The sequence below is a fragment of the Peromyscus maniculatus genome, chromosome 16 (genome assembly GCF_049852395.1).
Source record: "Peromyscus maniculatus bairdii isolate BWxNUB_F1_BW_parent chromosome 16, HU_Pman_BW_mat_3.1, whole genome shotgun sequence".
Classification (NCBI taxonomy): domain Eukaryota; kingdom Metazoa; phylum Chordata; class Mammalia; order Rodentia; family Cricetidae; genus Peromyscus; species Peromyscus maniculatus.
In genome coordinates this window covers 59004562-59025721 of record NC_134867.1, presented here as the reverse complement: position 1 = coordinate 59025721, position 21160 = coordinate 59004562, and the positions used below count along the sequence as shown (strand labels likewise).

The 21160-nt window shown below is 45.7% G+C and overlaps 1 protein-coding gene across 5 annotated transcripts in view; it reads right to left on the bottom strand.

Annotated features, from left to right (window-relative positions):
• Positions 1 to 21160, bottom strand: part of Fndc1 (fibronectin type III domain containing 1) — an 89050-nt gene that overhangs the window by 18126 nt on the left and 49764 nt on the right. For 4 of the 5 annotated variants that reach the window (XM_076552873.1, XM_042262385.2, XM_076552871.1 and 1 more), the window contains 6 exons: positions 19533 to 19721; positions 15536 to 17971; positions 13157 to 13257; positions 10929 to 11040; positions 9512 to 10006; positions 1728 to 1796 (listed from right to left, as the gene is read on the bottom strand). In XM_076552873.1, coding sequence (XP_076408988.1) covers positions 1728 to 1796; positions 9512 to 10006; positions 10929 to 11040; positions 13157 to 13257; positions 15536 to 17971; positions 19533 to 19721 — 3402 coding nt within the window. The remainder of the gene's footprint in view (positions 1 to 1727; positions 1797 to 9511; positions 10007 to 10928; positions 11041 to 13156; positions 13258 to 15535; positions 17972 to 19532; positions 19722 to 21160) is intronic. The other variant, XM_076552872.1, reaches the window with a different exon arrangement.

Below are 21160 nucleotides of genomic sequence, written 5' to 3'. Positions count from 1 at the left end.
TCACAACCTTCTACACCTTCAGTTCCAGGGGACCTGACACCTTTGGCCTCCATAGGCACTTGCATGCATGTGACACACATAAACTCACGCAACACACATATGTACGCATACATAATTAGTGAATAAGTATAATATAAATAAATCTTTAAAAATCACATCAGAAAATAAATTTATGTTTAAAAAACCTTGGGACTGGAAAGATGGCTTAACAATTAAGAGCACTTGCTGCTCTTGCAGAGGACTCAGGTTTGGTTCCCAGCACCCATATCAGGCAGCTCACAACTGCCTGTAACTCCAGCTCCAGGGAATCCAGCGCCCTCTTCTGGCCTCCAGAGTCACTGCACTCAAGCGGTGTATATACACACACTTAGCTATAACACATACACATAAAATTTAAAAAATGAAATTTTTTTAAAATGTAGGTATAGACTTTTTGGGGGAGAGGACTGGGATTAAAGCTCTAAAAGAAACTAATCTTTTAATATTTAAAAGAGAAAATAAAACTGTTCCCCTCCAGCTGCTCAAAGATAGTAAGAAAGACAGTTCCAAGGTGCTGAGGAATCTTTCTGGGCTTTCTAACACCTGATGTTTTTCTTTCAGGTCAGTCCTTATCTGGAAACTGCAATGGGTTAAGCCACAGAGTCTCTGTGAGAGCCCACAACTGACTCAGTTTCCCAGTTTGAATCTGAAGTCTATTCTGAGTCAATAGAGTTCAAGCTTGTGTGCTCCAAGGATGTGAGAAAAAGTCCTGATTAGCCCGCAAGAAGGAACACACTATCTAGCTAGATGCAGGCTGCTGATGCCAGGCAGAGATAGAAAATGAAACTGCCTGCTCCTTGACACAAGGCAGGATAGCTAGTGGCTGAATGCCTGCGCTGTGCATTGTTCTGCCTCTGTCCTTCAAGACTGTATATAAGCTGACTGTGAAATAAACTCGGGGCTGTTGGCATTGACCGGCAGACCTCTCGACTCTTTTCTGTCTTCTTCATTGTCTCTTCAATCTGCACGCCTCTACCCAGCTACCCAGCTGACTGTTGCAGGCCCGACAAGTCTCCCAACTTAATTATGAGTGAACAAAACATCAAAGGCAACATCATTCACCAGATCATGGCTCAAGACACCTGACACCGGCAGATGAATGGAAGCCTGTCCTAAGCTTGGACAGCAGAGGTCCACAGAAGCTGGGCAAGTCTCCAAGGGGAACTTCTCAACTGTAGAGGTAATTACAGAAGAGACCAGATAACTCCAGGGCCCTGTAACGACCAAGGGCAGCTGTCATTTCTTAAGGGGGCTGCTGTACCTGGGTCAGGGGCATTTTGGGAATATGGAAATTAACCATTTGAAAATCATTAATATTTGTGATAAGGGATCAACGCATCTGTAGCTGCATCTGTTATTTAATTGGAAAAGGAAAGGGTGAGGAAGAACTAAGAGGCTCCATGCTGAACTAAACCACGTGGTTTTGCCAACAGAGCTGCTGCTGATGGGAAAGTCTGGCAGTGGCAGCAAGGGCATTTGAAGGGACTGGTTTGGAAGCGGCGTCAGCTCCGCAAGCTGCCTGCTTTCCTTTAGATCCGATCTGAATTTGAGATTGACTCAGGAGAGGGGGGTAGTTACCACCACCGTCCCAGAGAAGAAAATGCAATCGGGATCAAACACTTATAACTAAAATAAGACTTTGAGGCGATCAAAAAACCGAAGCGTGTGCTTTGGGATCAGCTCCATACCGTCATCATACACAACATAGTCCTCTTCCGTGGGTGGTGCCGTGTCAGTCTCCAGGCCCGAGAAGTCATCTAGGGAGGAAGAGGGAAGAGCACAGATCATCACCGGCCCATGGCTCTTCCCAATGCTGTCTCAGAATCCTGCCCCCTGAGGATGGCAACTCACTCATCCTGAGTGGCCCCCAGAAACCAGGCACCGAGACCAGTGTCACCTCACTTCAGCAGAAGGAAGGTCATCAGAACCCCCACATGGAAGCCAGGCTTCCTCTCTTTTAGATCAGAGGAAGGCAACCCAATACCCTTAGTGCAGGAGCAAACACCCAACTCTGTGTTCCTAGCATCCTCGGCTACCCACCCACCTGTCTGAAAGTGCTCCAGACCTGGAGGGAGGGCCGCCATGCTCCTGCCACGAGCCTGGACACCTACGCTCTGAGATCAGTCAGGAGAGGGATGATGATTTGTTCATCAGCAAGGCGATGAACATCCCTTCCCCGGTGAGCTCCAGTCATCTGCCTTTATTCTCCTCCTGCTTCTATGCTGCCATTAGAACATTCTAGAACCAGGTGATTTCCTGCCTCTGCTTGCCTCAGGCTTGGCAGACTGCTCTCCCAGAGTTTCCTGCGCTTCTCTGTGCCGTCCAGGGCCATGCCCTGCTGTAAGGCTTTTCCATTTCGGTTGGAATGTGACATTTCCTGCAACCGCGGTCATTTGACTGCAGAAGTTAAGTGACGTGCTTCTCTGGCCCCTGCCCTTCTTGCCTTGAGGGACCCTAGGAATTGCTAGGAGAAATATTTGTCGATCACCTGACACTGACTGAGGCTCGGTGGTAACCACTAGCAACGGCTGACTGAGAGCCAGAGGGACATGCCTCAGCCTCCTTCCCTGCTCCCCTTGTGCCCTAAACCACCCCCACTTGTAAGCAGATGGCAGGCTCAGGGTTTACAGAGACCCCTCTCTGCCGCCCCAGTTCCCAATGAAAGACCCATATTGTCTTAAGTCGTTCTTTCTCGTCTGTCTTTCCTGCCTGCTGACATTGATTGGATTCCTGAACTTGCATATGAACTTTGGATATGTTACGTCAATGACTACATTTCTCATTACGACATTACTAACCCCTAGACTCCTTAGGAGGACAGAATTTTACTTCAATGTGATTTATAGAATTGTAGACGAGTTTTCTTTAATGTCTTCCACTTAATCATGAAAACTAGATTTAGAACTCCAGTAGTGAAGTAATGACTGGGCTGGCAAACAACCATGGGAGTGGGGATGGGGCAGTCAAGACAGGTGAATGATTTAAGGAAATAGAAGGACGTTTTTTGCATTCTCTGGGCAGTTCAGTTTGAAGTCGCTTAGATGCTCTGTGGCGGTGTTATCCCCACCTGGCTGTACAGAGTGATTGCTATGGTGGGAAAGTCCTGGATCCAACAAATTTTCTATCCAAAGAAACAACTCAAAGAAACCCCTCTCCCCTCTTATGATCTGAAGTCCACAGCTGTGGTACAGAACTCTCTGGACACAATGCCCTCTTGAAAGGGATGACGGGCTGACAGGAGGAAGGGGCAGTGGCTACCAGATGCCCTGGGAGACCCTAGGTGCTCTCAGTGTGTGCTGTCCTGTGTGAGCTCATCGTCACAGCGCATGCTTGGGATAATTGTCACACACACTTCTCAGGCTCCACACCGAGGCTCTGAGAGGACGTACAGTGACCTGAAGCCACACAGGGTGGAACGCAGAACCTGAGCGTCAGCCTCTGTGGCTCAGAGACCATGTGCTTTCTACTCCATCAAACTGCTTCTACTTTCTAGACACTAACCTAGCCGAGCCAACTATCTGTAAACCTGTGTTGTTGACTCAACATTTCACCGTGAAATGGAAGGGGAACAGTATATAAATTCCCATCTCCGGGAAACCATATGCACAATCTGGCTTTTTTTCCCCATGAGATCTAATTTACACAGCGATGTTTCACTGTATCCCACGGTGAGTGTTACAGTGTCCAAGTGAGCCACAGTGGAGGGCGGGGGCACTCTGCTGTCGCCTGCCTGGCATCTTCTGAACGTAGCAGCAGGACACTCACAGCTACCCTCAGCTGCTCAAGACAGGCTCCAGCATCCTGGAACATCACCTTAGGGTGACAACCTGTGCTGACAGTGAATGTTAATCAGGCCAGTTCCAGACCATCCACCCTTCAGGGGCAGGGTGGTCATCTTGTGAAAAAAATCCCAAGCATGGTCATTTATACACACACACACACACACACACACACACACACACACACACACACACACACACACATATATATATATATATATATATATATATATATATATATATATATATATATATATATATATATATCATATATTATTATTATCCACAGGCTAGGGCAACATCAACATGCTTGCATCCAAGACAGAATTACTTCTGAGCCAAGTCAAATCTGTCTTCAGGTTCATGGTGCCTGAAGTTTGGGTTTATCTTGCTGTTGCTGGATCCTGACCACCATTTTTTTTTTAACTCTGTGAATTTAGCTTTTAGGAGCACAGTGTAGCTTTCCTATTTTGATCATTTCCATTCCATTTTCATTATGTCTCCAGGTTTTAAAAAAATGAACAAAAATTGTGTGTGTGTGTGTGTGTGTGTGTGTGTGTGTGTGTGTGTGTGTTTTACTATCTCAGGACAAACAGGAACAGATGAAGCAGAGCTCTCTTTGTGAATCCCATGTCCATGGCAACTCCTTGAACTGCTGAGATGTCTGGTGCCTCGGAGGAGGTCACGTGCTACCTTACACGTGATAACCAACACAAGGCCTCTGGCATAAGTGAACGTCCCACCAAGTCATTCAATGCATTTCTAAAATCAAATAAAAAATCACTTGGTTTATTTCTGAGTTATCCACCATCTTCTCTCTGAGTAGATGTGTCTTCTCTGTGTAATGACTGTACATCCACATTTTGTTAGAACTGATGACCACTTGACTCTACCACACAAGACCATCTGGAACTCTGTAAAACTGGGTATCCTGTAATCCAGCCCAGACCACACGTCAAAAGCTTGATCTTCATACAAAAGTGGCTTCCAGTCACTGGCATGTGGGTGCCGTCGAGTCTTTCCAGTACCTCACCCGTGGTCATGCAAGACAACGAACGCATGATGTGTCCAAGGAATTAGGGCCTCAGCTCCAGAGACATTAATGTCGTTTTTTAAAAGTTTGTTCTCCATAGAAATTTAGAGAGAGGAACTAGATACCAGTCATGGGAACCTGGGCACATTCCCACATGGTATGGTGGGTCCACTGCAAGCACATCCTGATTACTCAGTTCTTTGTATTTTCTGTCAAGAGGGTGAGTGTGGCAGGCTGGAACTGTTTTCTATAATGATGGATGTATCTCTCCAACATGTATCAAGGTCACGCTACAAATTCTCGAATGTTCAGTTGGCTCAAAGTACTTCCAAATATGTGCAATTTCACCCAATGTACTGTAGAAAGAGCCTGGAAAACAAAGATCACTGGCTTTTACTTCCCAGCTAGAAAACCCAGAATGCTTGCATCTTAAGATGTTTAGATGCCTCAAGATGATAACATGGTACCCTGAGAAATTAGATACATGACAGAGAGCCTATTATCTCAGCTCTGGGGTTCATTGTTGAGCAGAGAAGTCAATTCTAGCTAAATGTAATAATACACAGGAAACAAGCATGTCGTGTACATCTATGGCTACAGGGAAGCACAGCATCCATAACAAATGAGGAAGTATCCATAAATAACAGAGTTGCTGGCAGGACTGAACGGCTCAGGGTTATTCCTAGAACATTTCTTGAAAGCAGTTTTCAAAGGAAAAGAGGAGGAGGCATGATTTAAGCAAGGGAGCCAAGACTTGGATGTCTGAAAAGATGCTTCAAAAGCTGCAGAGCTGAAACAAAACACCAGGACTTTACAAACGGAATGGAATGTCCAGCTGAAGCGGGGTGAGGAGAGGGGGTTGGAAAAGCCCCCCATTGGTACCCTTCAGGACCACCAATGCAGGCTCCAAATCATCACCGTGGCAACAATAAACACTCAGGTTCCCAGGCTGGGGAGTGCAGCAGACAGGCTGGTGTCGGGCTGATTTTAGCTGTGTGCAGAGGGAGCCACAGTGTAGTCATGGTGAGTGTGCCTTCCCGACAGAACTCGACTTAACAACGAAGAAGGTGATATGAAAGGACCATGAAAGGGAAAGCTAGAGCATGGGTGAGACCCAGGTGCTTCTGTGGGTTCTGTAAGGGGGGCCAAGGAACAGGCTTCCTTCCTCTGATGCTGGGGCCTGACGGGGACCACCTCTGCTCCGAATGCCACTGTAGTGGTGACAGAGCATCCGCAATAGAGGCCATTACAGGGGCGCTCCGTCAACAAAGGAGGTGTGCGTGATGTAGTTGGCGAGCAGGTTTTTCTAGAGCAATCGGACTCTGCTGTTTTCACATCTCCAGCCATCTTTGGAACTAAGTTCCTACCCGAGAGGCCATTAAGCACTCTGCCTGGCTCAGGGTCATATTTGATAAGGACATGTTAAGCTGGAAACGAGTGGACAGAGAAAGCCACTGGGGCCCACTGTGAGAAACACGGGAAGTAAGAATCTGTGAGTGCTAGGTCGGTCAGGGGACCAAATTAGTGACACAGAGAACAAGAGCAACTCCAAGACATGAAATGGAGGAAAAAAATACAGAGAACAAATCTAACAACAAGGGAGAGGACTCTGAGGGGTGATGGACAGATCTATAGTCCTGATGACTGGATGTGCACACAAGCCTTCTCACCCCAGACTCCTCAGATCGCGTTAACATGCACGGCTCTTTATACGTCAACCACACCTCAGTGAGAGGGTTTTTAATTAAAATATTAAATAACTACGATTAGAATAAAAGCAAGGAAGAGAACATTCTGGTTTTAGAAACAGCTGAGATAGAATACAGCTCTCACTGAAGGATTTTAAAAATGACGCGTAGTCCATTGAAAATGGCAGGGAGATGTGCCACTCTCACGAATTAAACTTTTTCCACAGGACTGTGTTGACACGTGGAATTGTTGTTGTTGTGTACAACCTACTTCACAAATGAGTCTGTCAGATACGCTAAGCCTATAGGCTAAAGATGATGCCCCAACACTGCGAAGAAACCTCAGGTGACTGTCCAGGCGGCTGGCTGTTTCTGTCAACTCACAAAATTTTTGGAAGTTGCTTTTGTGCACTTCCTGTTTTTATTTTTGTTAGCTAATATTATTTCCTTCTTGGATCTCTGAGGGAGTTGAAGATTAGTTAGTTATAGTTAAAAATTAATTAGGATAAAAAGTAAATTAGATACATTTTGGACTTACTAAAATAGGATAAATAAGGAAATTATTTTCTCTGATTTGTCAAATACAAATAGACTAGACATCGTTTAGGTATTTGTTACTTGTATATATTGTATATAGTTATTGTACTTTTGTATATAGTTTTTCTTTTGTTAGTTATAACCTTTTGCCTTTTTTCTTTTTATTAAAATAAAAAAGGGGAAATATGGTGATATTTTATTTGTACTGAAATGTGATTTTAATTTTATGTTAATAAATAAAGTTGCCCTGGGGTCAGAGCTATTAGAGCCATAGCAAGAGCGTGGTGGTTAGAAGAGCTAGGTAGATTTCTGTGTGTTCAGGGATACAGCCAGTATTGGAGACATACGCCTTTAAGACCTGGAGGGCGGTACTTACAGGCAGTGATGAGGCAGTCATGTGGTTGGGTTTACAACCAATGAGAAGGCAGAATAGAAAGACTATTTAAACACAGACAAACAGGAAGTAGCTCTCTCTCGGGGAAGCTAGGAGTACTGCAGGAGGTAAGATTTTATCTCTGAGCTCTGACCTCTCGGCTTTCTCTTTTACATTGGCTCTGTGTTTCTTATTTTAAAAAGACAATTGGTTACATCTACAGGACTGTGTGTTTATTTGCACTTGATTTCAAAATGCTGCCTAGAGGGACATTAGTCTCTGGGCTGGACCAAGGAGGCAGAGGAGGGTTACGAGGGAAAAGAGCTGGATGCATTGTCATTGGCAAAGAAAAGCGTTGACACTAATGCCAAGGAAACCTATTGGGTTTCATGCCAAATTAAAGTCTGGAATAGAACAGTGTGAATGAAATCACATGCTCCAGGGCCTTTAAGATGCAGACAAAATAAAAATGCCCAACAGCAGTGGTGAAATCAAATCCTAGGCAATCATTCTTCTGTTTACAACCAATTACTAAGCAATTGTCTATAGTTACATTTCTACTTTCAGAAACAAACATACTAATGCATGCAGAAGGAAGAAGTCACTTCAATACTAAAAAGTTAAAGGTGAATCCAAGGGCCAGAGAGACGCCTTGGCAGGTGAAGGGACGTGCCACCAAGCCTGATGACCTGAGTCCCATTCCTGGGATCCACGGGGTGGAAAGAGAGAATTGACTCTCACAAGTTGTCCTCCATACACATGCTCTGGTACATGTGTGCCCAGCACCCTCCCCATAAATACATAAATGTAAAAAAAAAAAAAAAAAAAAGGAAATTCAGATTTGTACTCACTAAGTGAAGAGTATAAGGATTCTCTCCCCAACGCTCTCTCCCTTGGTTCGCGTTTATTTCTTGGCTTTCTGCTGCGGACTTTTAAGATCTGTCCAGTTAATTTTGCACCTTTTCATGCACACTGTGCCTTGAAAGTGGATCCTCACTCTGAGCAGAGTGTGCGTGCTCAGAGTCATAAGGACTCATCACAGGCAGCAGCGCTTGGTGAGGATTCCTGGCTTGTAAATCCATCCTAAGAGGAAGGGCCTCCCCTGTGTTAGACTGAAAAACGATCCAGGCTTTCCAGCCTCCATGCCATTCCGACCCAAGGGAAGAGCACGTGTCTGTCCCCTCAGTGTCAGAGGAAAGCCCTGTCCGGAGAATCTGAACAGAAGAATGAGAAGGGAGGAGGATGACGTATTCTTCTACCATGACCTGGATCTTCGAGGCTCCGGTTCCTCGGTGGGAAGACAGGCAGACGTCAGGAGTGACTGGAGAGCTTAAGTCATCCATGGCAAAGCAGAAGTAGTGTGTTCTTCTGATGGAAACCCGGTACTCTCGGGAGAAGCCTCACCACCTGAGGCTGGCACTCGCCAAAGGGAAGGCTGATCCCCGGGAGCGTTGCTGACCAGCGCACAAGCTGTTGGCTTTGCTGGAGCTCACAGGGAGACTGTTATCCGATGGGCCACCCAGTCAGAACCCAACAGATCTGATACATCACATGAGCACAGAACCAACTACCAATATTTCTTCTCTCTCTCTCTCTCTCTCTCTCTCTCTCTCTCTCTCTCTCTCTCTCTCTCTCTCTCTCTCCCCCCTCTCTCTCTCTCTCATACACACATGCACACGTACACACACACACACACACACCAATTCACAGTAGAAAGCACCTAAGGAAACATAGCCCAAACCAATAATACTAACTTTCAATTGTTAGACAAACAAAAGACACCCTGAATTTTTAGATGTACAACAAATGTATATATGTTTACACCATATATATACATATGTGATGCGGTGCATCTCACACTGTATTTCTTAGTTACTGAATCTGACAACCCTGACTGTATCACAGTGTTGCCAAACAAAGTCCCTGGGATTCAAGACGCCTCTGTCTGGCCGTCATTCTCCTCTGCCTAGTACTCCCCCATCTCTGGCCGGCTCTGAGACCCACCTCTGACTCGCGGTATCCTAGTCAAGTAAGTTGTCTAGATGAGAACAAAGCTGGTTACCTTCCTCAGGGTAGCACTCTGGGATCCCATTTGAGCCCATTATAAGGTTGCCAGCTTCGTCCTGTTGTTCCAGGGTCCCAGGGGGACAGGTAGGAGAAGGGGTGGTAGGTTCTGGAGTGGTGGTAGTGGTAGCTGTCCTCCGGGTAGCTCGGACTGTAGTTGTGGGATGCCTGGTGGTGGCTGTGCGGCGGGTGGTGGTGGTGGTGGTCCGGTGGGTGGTAGTGGTGGTCCGGCGGGTGGTTGTGGTGGTAGTCCGGCGGGTGGTGGTGGGTTGAAGGGTGGTGGTGGTTGGCACCGTGGTGGTCATCGTTGTGGTTGGTGGCATGGTTGTGGTGGGAGGATGAGTAGTTGTTTTGATGACCTCCAAACCCACCAAGGGCTTCCCTCCGAGACTCAAGATGGGTTTATCCTGGGCACTGGCCAGAGGTTTGCCATGTCTCCCCTGCCCAAAGAGGGGGAGGCCATCAGGGCTCACCATGGGAGTTCCTCCCAGATCTGAAATAACATCAAGCAAGAGATATGCAACAAGGTGAAACAATCGGGGGCCAGAAAACACAAGAGAGTGCCTTCTCAAAGCTTATGTGTGCCTATGCTTTAATCAGTGAAAGGCAGGGGAGTAGCTGCTTGTGCATCTGCAGTGGTGATATTTGCTGCTATCCAGAGAGGTGGGCTTGGGGGTCTGTCCATCATTCCCACTATGGAACTATATAAACTCTCAAGTCAGTGTGCACCATTCCCAGAGAAAACTGTCTGTTAAGGGAAGCAGTTCTTGGCCCTTTGTTTCTGCTCCTAGGGGAGAAAACATGCTAGGCTGGGCCAGGGCCCACAAACATTTCCACAAAAGTCCAGAGAGTAAGTATTTTAAGCTTTTCAGGCCAGATGGAGCTATTCAACCCAGCCCTTGTAGAGAAAAACACACAAGAGACAATGCATAAACAACACACAAGCCATGAGCTAGAGGATACATAAATAAATGTTCCTGTATTCCAACGAAGCTTTTGTGTATGGACACTGAAATGTGAATTTCATATAATTTTACCACGTCACAAGACATTCTTCTTTTGGGGCACGGAGGAAGAATTGTTTTAAAATGTAAGAACTATTCTGGGCTCACAGCCTTCCAAATCAGGCCGTACAGAGGTTGGCCTGTGTGCTTTGTTTTTCTGACCTGAGCTCTAAATGGCCAAGTTCAAGAACAAACTAGAGGATATTTGCAGAGGGTAGTGTCTGAAGAAATAGGGTGACTAAGGCTATGAGGAAAATGCTGTGTTCTGGCCCCATTTGGGGACCTTCTTCCCACATGGGTAAAAGTGACAAGACCCCGGGCAACCATTAGAAACAAGGGGTGTGTGTGGTGAAGACCAAAGCTATTCCACAGCTCACTCAGCTTTTGTTCCTAGGAATCAGTCTCACTCACCCACGATGGTGCGACCATCTCCCCCGAGTCTCACCCGGAGAGGATTGCCATGTGAGTCTTGGAGGTATCTCCCTTCAGCATTGAAGACCAACCCACGATCCAGGTCCACAACCTAAACCAAGACAACACAGATGGAAGGAGGTACTGGGGAGCCCCAAATGTTCACATCCCCAATTATGTGTCCAGACATGTGAGCATCCACAGAAAAAAGAAAGGATGCAAGACAAAGCAAGCTTGTCACTATCGTTTGCAAGGTTTGCAAAATTAGATGCAATTGTATCTTGTATTGTATTGCTTGCATTGTAACACAACTGGTCACCTATATGAACTGTTTTGCTTCTGAAATATGCAAAAGACATCCCAGGTACTTTGCTTCAACCATTTAGTACATCGTGAACAGGAACCAACCTAAGGATCCCTCAATTGATAGAAGAGCTTAAATAAATAATGGGCCATTGGCATCCAGGAGAGGAATGTGTGAATCTTGTATATAGTGACCTAACTTCATGCATACCCAGGCAACAGGACTGATTATTTTGCAAATAAACAATGCACTTTATACATAAGCTTAAAAATGTCAAAGACACAGGTTCTGGAAGGGTATCCACCAAGTTATCACCAAGGGGTCACTTCTGAGAAGCATTTTGGAGTACAGAATGTTTGTTTCCTTTTCTAGTATTCCTTATCTTTAATGATCGAATGAACAGATATCACCAGTTGCTTTAAAAATATGAAATGTTTTCACTGTGCTACTTACGTTAAAAATAAAATTTTGATTATTGAATTAAAAAATTTTAATATATTGAAATACTATAAAATATAGAATACATACAGAAATTTCTCATTCTAAGGAATTATAAAACTTAAAAATTTCTCGTTTTCCCTTTGAGGAAGAATCTCATGCTTTTCCATGGTAGTCCCTTAAGTGTGGTGGTCCTGGACCAGCAGCATCCTCATCTGTTAGTGACTTCAGATACATAATGGCCTGACAGGGCCCCAGTGACCCCATGCTGAGAAACCCCCGAAACCCATCTCTACATACCCGTGATGTAAAAATCATCCTGAGACATTTATTATAGACCCTACTTTCAAAATCATCTCTGGCCACCTCTCAGCCTTTGGCTAGGGTGGTATGTAGTGTTAAGACCTTTTCCAATTCGGAACCATTTATAAAACAATTCTATTTTGATTGGCACGGCTCTCATCCTTAGGTCATCTGTGATGAAAATTTTCAGAGACCCTCAGTATATTTTTTTTAAACCTTTTCACTTTAAGTAGAAAGCTTGACCGGCAATTCCACAGTGAGATTTTTTTTGTTCTTTCAAAGAATATTTTCAAGCCCTGCATATTGTTTGATATTCACTACACTCAACCCACAAAAATGCCCTACACATTTATCGTAGCCCCAGGAAGGAGTTTAGCATATTTGTTGTGTAAACAAAAAGCACTCTGACATATTTTCAATTTCAGTCAGACAATATTGGATTCAAGGGATTAGCTGATAAAACTGTCTACTTGGTGTAGAGTTTTTTCTTTGGATTAACTGTCTCTTTTATAGAGGATTTGAGACAGCTAACAGAAAATACATGCAACATCAAATTATACACTAAACTAAAAATAAAAATTAAATACAGGGAGGGACGTAGGAGAAGCCATTCTTAGGCTCTAGGTAACTGCTGTGGTGAGGCCACAAATTTCTCTTCTCTTCCTATCAATCAGGACAAATGGAAAATTCCACAGTGAGGTTTTCCAAGGCCAAGCCTCACTGATCACCAAAGACTTTCTAGACATTGAAAGCAATTATATTTAAGGTAGTTAAAACTAAAGATGAAAAAAGAGAAAGTTTCTATTGTGGAGTGAGTTGACTGAACATGAGAGATATCCTCAGTTTACCGAGTAGAAACATTTGACTTTTCCTCTTTCTTAAGCTGTTAAATTATTAGGTAGACAGGATGGGGCACCTCTATAATCCCAGTGCCAGAGAGGCTACGAAGCAGCAGGATCTCAAGTTGGAGGCCAGCTGGAGTACACGGAAATTTTATCAATGAGAAAGGGGAAGGGAGGAGAAGGAAAGGAGAAGAGAGGGGAGGGTAGGAGAGAGGAGAGAGGAGGGGAGGAGAAGGGAGGGGAAGGGGCAGACTACTTGATTTACTGGCACACAGCATCTATGATTTTTCTCTTCCCAACAGCATAAGGACACCTTGAGCGTGTGAAGAAGTTTACCTTACCCACTTTGTTCCTTGAGGACCGTTGATAATTCTTTGTCCGTTCGGTTTTCCAATACTACCAGGGGGTACGTTCTCTTCTACATTTGGTCTTCCATTATAACCTACACAGCAGGGAAAAGAAAAAACAGTTCCTAGTAAATTCAATCTTGCTAGACCATTGACTTCACCAAACTGTAAGTGCGAGCACTTCATTTCCAACGAACACAAAATAGAATTTCCACCAATAGCATCTACGTATGAGATAATGAGCTCCCACTGTGACTTCTACAGAAGGACAGTCAAGTGACAGCCTGACAGTGCTGGGGGACAGAGACTGGGCCTCCTTAGTACCTTTGTACATGAAGTTTCAGACCTTAGTAGCTCTAGCCTCATTTTCACCTGAAGAACGGGAAGGTGTCTGAACAATGGAGATGATCTCTAAGGAGTTTTAAAGGCCATCAAACAGGACAGCTATTTCCAGCTGACCCTGTCCCAGGTCTCTGTAGTCACACGGTGTTGTCCCAGCATGCTTGGTCCTGCAGTACAGCTTGAGAAGTATTGACTGAGTTGTTTTGGACCAGCTCTTTAGGAAGACAGCAGCATTTATTCTCAACTAGGAGACTCTGTGGCCCAGCCTGCCTTCAGGAAAAGTGTCAGGGCTTCGGACACCACTGCTTGTCAGACTTAGTTCATGCCTTCCCTTGTATAGAAAGCATGTATTGGGTTCTATTACATGCAAGGCATTGGCAAACTCTACATCTAGCTCTACATCTGTTAATGCAGCTGTCACTTTAAAAAGTCATAGTAGAAAAACCATCCCAACATGGGCCATTGCATCAAGCAAATTAACAAATGCTGTCAGGTGTGGCGATTCGTGCGACCTCAGCACTCAGGGGCTAAAACAAGAGAATTGTTTTATGTTGGAAGGCAACTTGAGCTATACAGTAAGTGCCAGGCCAGTCTGGACTACAGAGTGAGGCACTGTCTCGAATGAATTAATGAATCGGTAAATAATACCAACAGATTCTAACACACTTGTCGAAGACGTTCTAAGAAACTCCAGTTACATGGGAAAGAAGTGCAAGGTTCAACTGAACACAAAGGTATCACAAATGCCTCAGACACTGCCCTGCGGGTTCACATGGACCCTAGTTCATAGCGGTCTATGTTCTGTCATCTGTTACAGAATTCGGGCCTATGTTAGCCTGACCCAAATCTATGACTTTACCACATGCTTTCTGCAGGTTATAGACACCATTTGGTGAATGAAATGTCTAAGCAATTCCTACAGGAGGCATTTGAAATTGAACTAGGGTTTATTTGGTTGAGTTTTACATGCAAAAGATAAGGATGAACCAAGCAGAAGACAAGTACACACACACACACACACACACATATACACACACACATATAAGCATACACATATACACACACAAATATATATATATATATATATATATATATATATATATATACATATATATATATATATATATATATATACAACATACACATATATGTTGTGGGATTTTCTGTATGGCAAATGTGTTGCTCTGATTGGTCAATAAATAAAACACTGATTGGCCAGTGGCTAGGCAGGAAGTATAGGCGGGACTAACAGAGAGGAGAAAAGAAAGAACAGGAAGGCAGAAGGAGTCACTGCCAGCTGCCGCCAGGACAAGCAGCATGTGAAGACACCGGTAAGCCACGGGCCATGTGGCAAGGTATAGATTTATAGAAATGGGTTAATTTAAGATATAAGAACAGTTAGCAAGAAGCCTGCCACAGCCATACAGTTTGTAAGCAATATAAGTCTCTGTGTTTACTTGGTTGGGTCTGAGCAGCTGTGGGACTGGCGGGTGACAAAGATTTGTCTTGACTGTGGGCAAGGCAGGAAAACTCTAGCTACACATATATACATACATACATACACACACACACACACACACACACACACACACACACACACATAATATGTGTTATTAGTGTTGGTTCCTTAAATGCGTTCTGCCAAGTGAATAACTGAAAATGACATCTGGCTATGACACATCTTCACAGTTGAAGGGACAGTTTCGAGGGTGACAGGATACTGGGCTTCATGTTAGGAGCCCGAATGCAGCTCAGACATCTCCGGTTGATGTGACTTGAAGTCAGCAGTTCCGGTCTCTTGCAAGGGTCAACCCCATCTAAAAGCAGAGAGGCCACAGGGCACACCCATCCCCGCCCCCGACACACAGCTAAACAAACAAGTGGGAATGATGCCTGCTTGGTTATTGGGGAAGCTTAGTCACACAATATAAGCCTTAAAATGAACAAACAAAAAAACCCAATTTGAACCACTGAGCCCTTTCTAGAAGGAAACAGAACAGGTTGGGTGGCCCTAGGTGAGGACCAGTTTACCTTGTGTAAGCACGGGTCTCGGGGGCTGGCGCGAGACTGGGGTCCGGAATCTCCGCTGCATCCGCTGGCGCAAGGAGAGCATGGGAGTTGTGGAGGCGTAGCTGGGAGGGGCTCGGGTGGTGTACCTTGGCCAAGAGTGGGTGCTGGCGGTGGGGCTTGCCATAACAGGGTTTCGAGGCTGGTACCGGGGAGATGGGTGTGAGACTATTGAAGGGCTACCTGGTGGTCGCCTTCCAGGGATGGTGTTCTCTTCCTGCACAAGGCTCCCCCCCTGGGGAGCCAACGCAATGGCAACCTTGTCCTTGTCAAAGTTTCTGTCCCCATACTTGTCACCCCTGCGGGAAGAGGAAGGCCACTTTGCAACTGAGGTAGACAGAGAGTCTTCCTTGCCTTTTAAAACTCCTTCGTTTTCCTCTTCCTCCTCCTCCTCAGCAAAGACGGACTGCTGAGATTCGGGTGGCAGGGGACCCTTGGAAGGTGAGATCTTCTTCACTGGTGTGGCCTGGACCCCAGCCCTGCTGGAAACCTGGGTCCGAGGATGGGAGCTGCCAGGCCGACTGGGTCTCACAGAGGCTCCCGTGTGACTGGGCTGAGGGCTGCTATCACCGTTCCCTGGCTGGGAGCCCCCCTGACGATGCCTGAGAGTGGATGGGTTGGCATCCTTGGCACGAGCTGAGTGGGTGGGAGCCCGGGGATCTGGGTCTTCCACTTCAGTGCTGTTATCCTCATAGCTGCTCTGGGAATCCTCATGCCGACTCTGGGGGGCCGCGGGGAGCATCCGACCGGAGTTCGCTGTGCGTAGGCGGTCACGCAACAGCTTGGGCTGGGAAAGTGACCTGTCGTCATCCTTGCTCTGAGAACTGGAAACCTCTGAGCTGCGGCCAGGCACCATTCTTCGGGGAACAGTGGACCCGGGGAAGGGCTGTGATCTTGATGCTGGAAGCCGAGCAGGGGACAACTGGCGGGTGGTGGGCCCTGGGGATATTTGGTGAGCATCCTCGTTGGTGCTCTGTTGAAAGTCTTGTACCGTGGAGGTCAGAGGGGATTTGCCCTCAGGATGTACATCTGCTCCAGCAGCTTTGGGGTTTTCTGGGGTGGGGTCCTTCCTGTACAAGCTGGCCCCTCTCTGGGAACCTCTTCTTAGGGTGTCCCATCCCCCAGAGGCTGGGTGCCTGGAGGAGGAGGAAGGTGTACGATCGTTGACCACAGTGGTTGAAAGTGGTTCTTCATCCTCGCCATCTCCATAGACATCAGAGCCAGGCCTGGTGTGGGATGCAGGCTGTGAAGAAGCCCTGGTGAGGACTTTCGGAGCTGAGGTAGACTGAGGGGACCCAGAGGGCTGCAGCCTTAGTCCCCGGAATCTGGAGAATCTGTTCGGATTTCTGCCGTGGGCAGTGAAGGGTTTATTCCGTGTCAAACTGAAGGGCGCCAAGGCAGGCCGGGTCTGTTGGGTCTGTGCAGTGGCCTCCGCCTGCCTTCTGGTGTCCCCGGCGTCAGTGTTCTCTTCCTCGGAGCCTTCTGTCAAGGCCAAGGGGTGAGAAGAGCCGGAGGGCGACACGGCAGTCTGGGAAGGTGTGTGGGAACTGGAAGCGGGGGCATCCTGGCGGTCCTTCCAGCCCCTGGAAAGCTGGGATCGGGAGTGTGGTCTGGAGAGCCCTCTGTGCAGTGGGAAAAGCCCCGAGGGTTGGGCTGCAGCACTGGAATCTTCCTCACTGGTGGAAGAATGAGAATGTGTTGATGCAGAGGACTCTGCTTTTGCCCCTGGGAGCACCCGGCTTTTGTCCCTGAGCATGTGAGAAGCCACATGGCGGCTAGGGGTCGAGGTTGGCTGGGACCTGACTGAATTCTTAGGTGACCCGACTGGATCCTTAGGTGACTGGGAAGAAGCAGCTTTAGGGTCGGGGGAGAGATCTTGATCATCCTCATTTTGGTTCACAGAATCATTGTCTGTAGAGCTGAGCCGGGAGTAGGCAGAAGAGGCTGTCACTGAAGGTTCAACCCCTGGACGAGGGTGGGGGACCAGTGAGGGGCCACGCCTGTCCATCCCTTCCTTGCGGGGTGGCACTGGCGGGCCAGCCCTTGATGGAGTCCTGCCAGAAGCTGGAACCCAAGGACCAGATCTACTCGGTACCCTCAGGGGTCGCCTCTGGTCTAGGGTCTCCAACCGTGATGAACGAGGGTCTTCAAGGGAATCCAGTTCCTCCTCACCAGTGACTTCTGTGGCCTGGGGATCCAGCTCTCCCGGTTTAGAGCGAAGCTGGCTTTTCCTGGGCAGCCCACCGTTGGCCAGGATTTTGTTCTTTAAGTCAAGGAGAACATCCTTGACATTTTTGGCTGGGGGAGTGGGTTCTGAAGAAGCTGCAGCTTTGGGAGCAGGGGAAGAAGGCTGAGGTTTGTTCCTCCCATCCTGGCGTGGGCTGGCCTCCGTGGAACTGGCTGGAACAGATTTTTAAAGGATGGGTGTCAGAGGAGGTTCAGTAGTAACCACCATCCAGTGTGGAGGTGTTCTGAATTTCTCAAACACCAAACACGCACATTCCCAATTATGACATTCTTTTTGTTTTTGTTTTATTTTCACTTTAGATAGCAGAGTTCTAGAATGTATGTGTGGACTGAATCAAGGGACGCCACAGTTTATCATTTGAAGAAATGCTGAAATGAGTGCCTAGATGTACAGTCAGCCCTCTGCATCCAGGGAGTCTGCAGCCTCAGATTCAGCCAATCTTGCTTCAGAAATGTTTGAGGGGAAAAAATGTGTCTGTGCTGACCATGCATAGATTCATCCCCCCCCCCAAAAAAAAATAACATAGCATTCACACAGCATTTCCACTATATTGCTGTGTAAGTAAGTTGAAGTATATGGGGAAATGTGTGTGGGGGGGGGTCCTGTGCAAACACTCCTATTTCAGAAAAAGGGCTTGAATGTCTGCAGAGCTGGTAGCACTGTGGGGTGTTGGAACCAACCCCAAAATACTGAGGGATGACTATGAGTCACTGGTTTTGTAAGTGCAAGATCTTACGTAGGACTTTCTTAAGCTAATCATCAGTGTGTTAGCAATGTAGTATGGCTGTTCCTAATGTCAAGTGACCTGCACTCCAAGTCACAGTGGAATGACCGGTGGAACGTGTAAGCGACGGGAGTGAGCACCGAGCTCATACACTCTGAAGCATCACAGGAGATCCCTGCTTCCCCTCAGCATACTGTCACTTGCTTCCTCTCTGACTTCAGGTTTCTTTCATAATGGATGCATTTGTATCCCCCAAATAAGGCTTAAAATAGAGCCCCGGGTTGGCAAAATAATATCTTAAACATATCCTGTGATTCATTCTGTCTTGAAAGAAGGACAGAGGGGAGGGAGACTGTACTGGAAAGGAATTTATATGGCAACAGGAGGACCTAGAAGGAAGAAACATCTTTTTCAGTGTCTTCCTGCATGAAACTGTGGGTCTTCACAGCACACAGTGAAGGGGAGAGCTGTGCATATCCAGAATAAATGTCAAAAAGTAACAAAGGATGCATGGTCCACAAACAGTCCCCCCCCCATGTCCAGATCTTTGTGAACCTGCTAGCTTTAATACTGATCAGACAAACCAAACAATTGAAAGTCTTCTGAGAAATGTTACACTCCAAAATAATAGAAGACAAAGTGAACGTTTTAATGCTTGCAGCAGAAGGCTAACAATTAAAATGCCATATTAAGCTTACAAACGTGTTCTTCCCCCCCCAATATAAGCCCCAAACTAAATACTAAAGTAATCATGTAACTAATATGTTGACAATGCTGTAAATAAGTTATTAATATCAGTAGTAACATTTTAGTTTTGGGGAAGATTGCTTTCAAAGGAGACTACAAAATACTTTTAAAATAGCTGAGCAAACTCAGCCCTGAAAACCCACCAACTGAGCGTTTCTAAACCCAAAAGCATGGTTCAAAGTAACACAAAACAAATAGCAGGAATGAGAGAGAGGGGAAAAGCACAAACACACAATGCTTACTTGTTGGCATAGTGACAATGAAGGCCTTGGAGTGTGGCCCCTGGCCTCTCCTGTTTGTGGCCCGGATTTTGAACAGATAGCGCTCCCCCGGCTGCAGACCGTCCACCAGGGCAGAAGTAGTGTGTCCAGAGAAGGTGAGGGACTTTGCTCCGAATGGTTTGAGAGCGGGGGCATATGAAAGAATGTATTCTGAAATGATTTGGCAGACGGTTGGAAGGAAGAAAATGAACACAGTCCTGTATCCGGCAGACAGACAGTGTGGGCAGAAGGAATTAGAACACACATTGCTGAAGCTCACACCCTGGTGATGCACACCTGGCCAACAGCTGCAGCAGAAGAATGGGGTGCAAGGCCAGCTCACACTCACTTGAGCCCTCGGAAGCTGCAAGCAGGCAGCTTGCTGTTTTTTAGCACATGAAGCACACAGGGTGGGGGCAGTTATCTTTATACAACTGATCAAATATATATGCTAGTTTGGGGGGTTCCATTAATTTACAGAGTTTCTATAGTGGCATTACATACGCCAATGCAAGAAACCAAGGGACCCCAAAAGTGATGACTCCCAGGAACTGGTTCTGAATAATTGTTCACATCACATTTCATTTACCAAATGAAGTAAGTGACTTTTAGTACATTAACTCAGAAAAAAATACCATATTTGTCATAAATCTTCACTCTTGCAAGAATTATAAAAGTTTTTATTCACTCTGTGCTGCTGAGAATATTTCATAGTATTCAAAACTGTGAGGAAAAGCCACTAATAGGGCTGTACGTTCCTAATGCTTCCATTTTTATTGGCTTGTCTACAAGCACATAATGCCCTTGGAGTCTGAAAAACATGTGCAGTCCAGTATAAGGAACTGTTTCTTTTTATTACATGTGAATTTTGTTTATATTTATTTATATTTTTAAACTTGTTCTTTATTTTTTTAATTAAAATATAGTTACACCATTTTCCCTCTGCCCCCTCCTAACCCTCCCAAGTGGTCAGCCCTGAAATCACATACATACAAATAATATTAGATAGGCTGAGTAGGTTGCATGTACATATTTAGAAATATGTACATATATATGCAACAATGAAAGCCAAAGTCATATTTCACAGTGTAATTTTAATGTTCAACAAAAAAAACTGTCCTTGCCTATTCTCTCAATGAATTTAAGATTCAAATAACATACCAAGTTAATATGAGAATGGCCTCAGAACAAGCAATTACATGAGTATGGGGAAGTCTTCCCCTTTCTCTAAGGTCTAAGCTTTAAAAAGTACACTAAAGAAATAAAGAAAAAAATAAATAAAAAGTACACTAAAAAATTCCAACTAGAAATGTCTTTGCATCATCTGTCTGGGGAGACCCAGCATCCTTTTCTCGTAGAACTAGTCACTGTAGAGAAGTGAGAGAACCCTCATGCTATAAAATCACATATTTATGATTCCTTAGAGGATTAAGTACATCTAGAAAAATGCTTAACCATGTCAAAAAGTGTGCTCTCTTACTATGCCCCCAATTAACTATGAATTTTAATCTCACAATTATGCCCATATGGAAACTCTACAGGGTTAAGATACACAAATCTTCCATCTAGAAGAACTCAGTAGCTATCATTACTTCTTGCAATACTTAGCT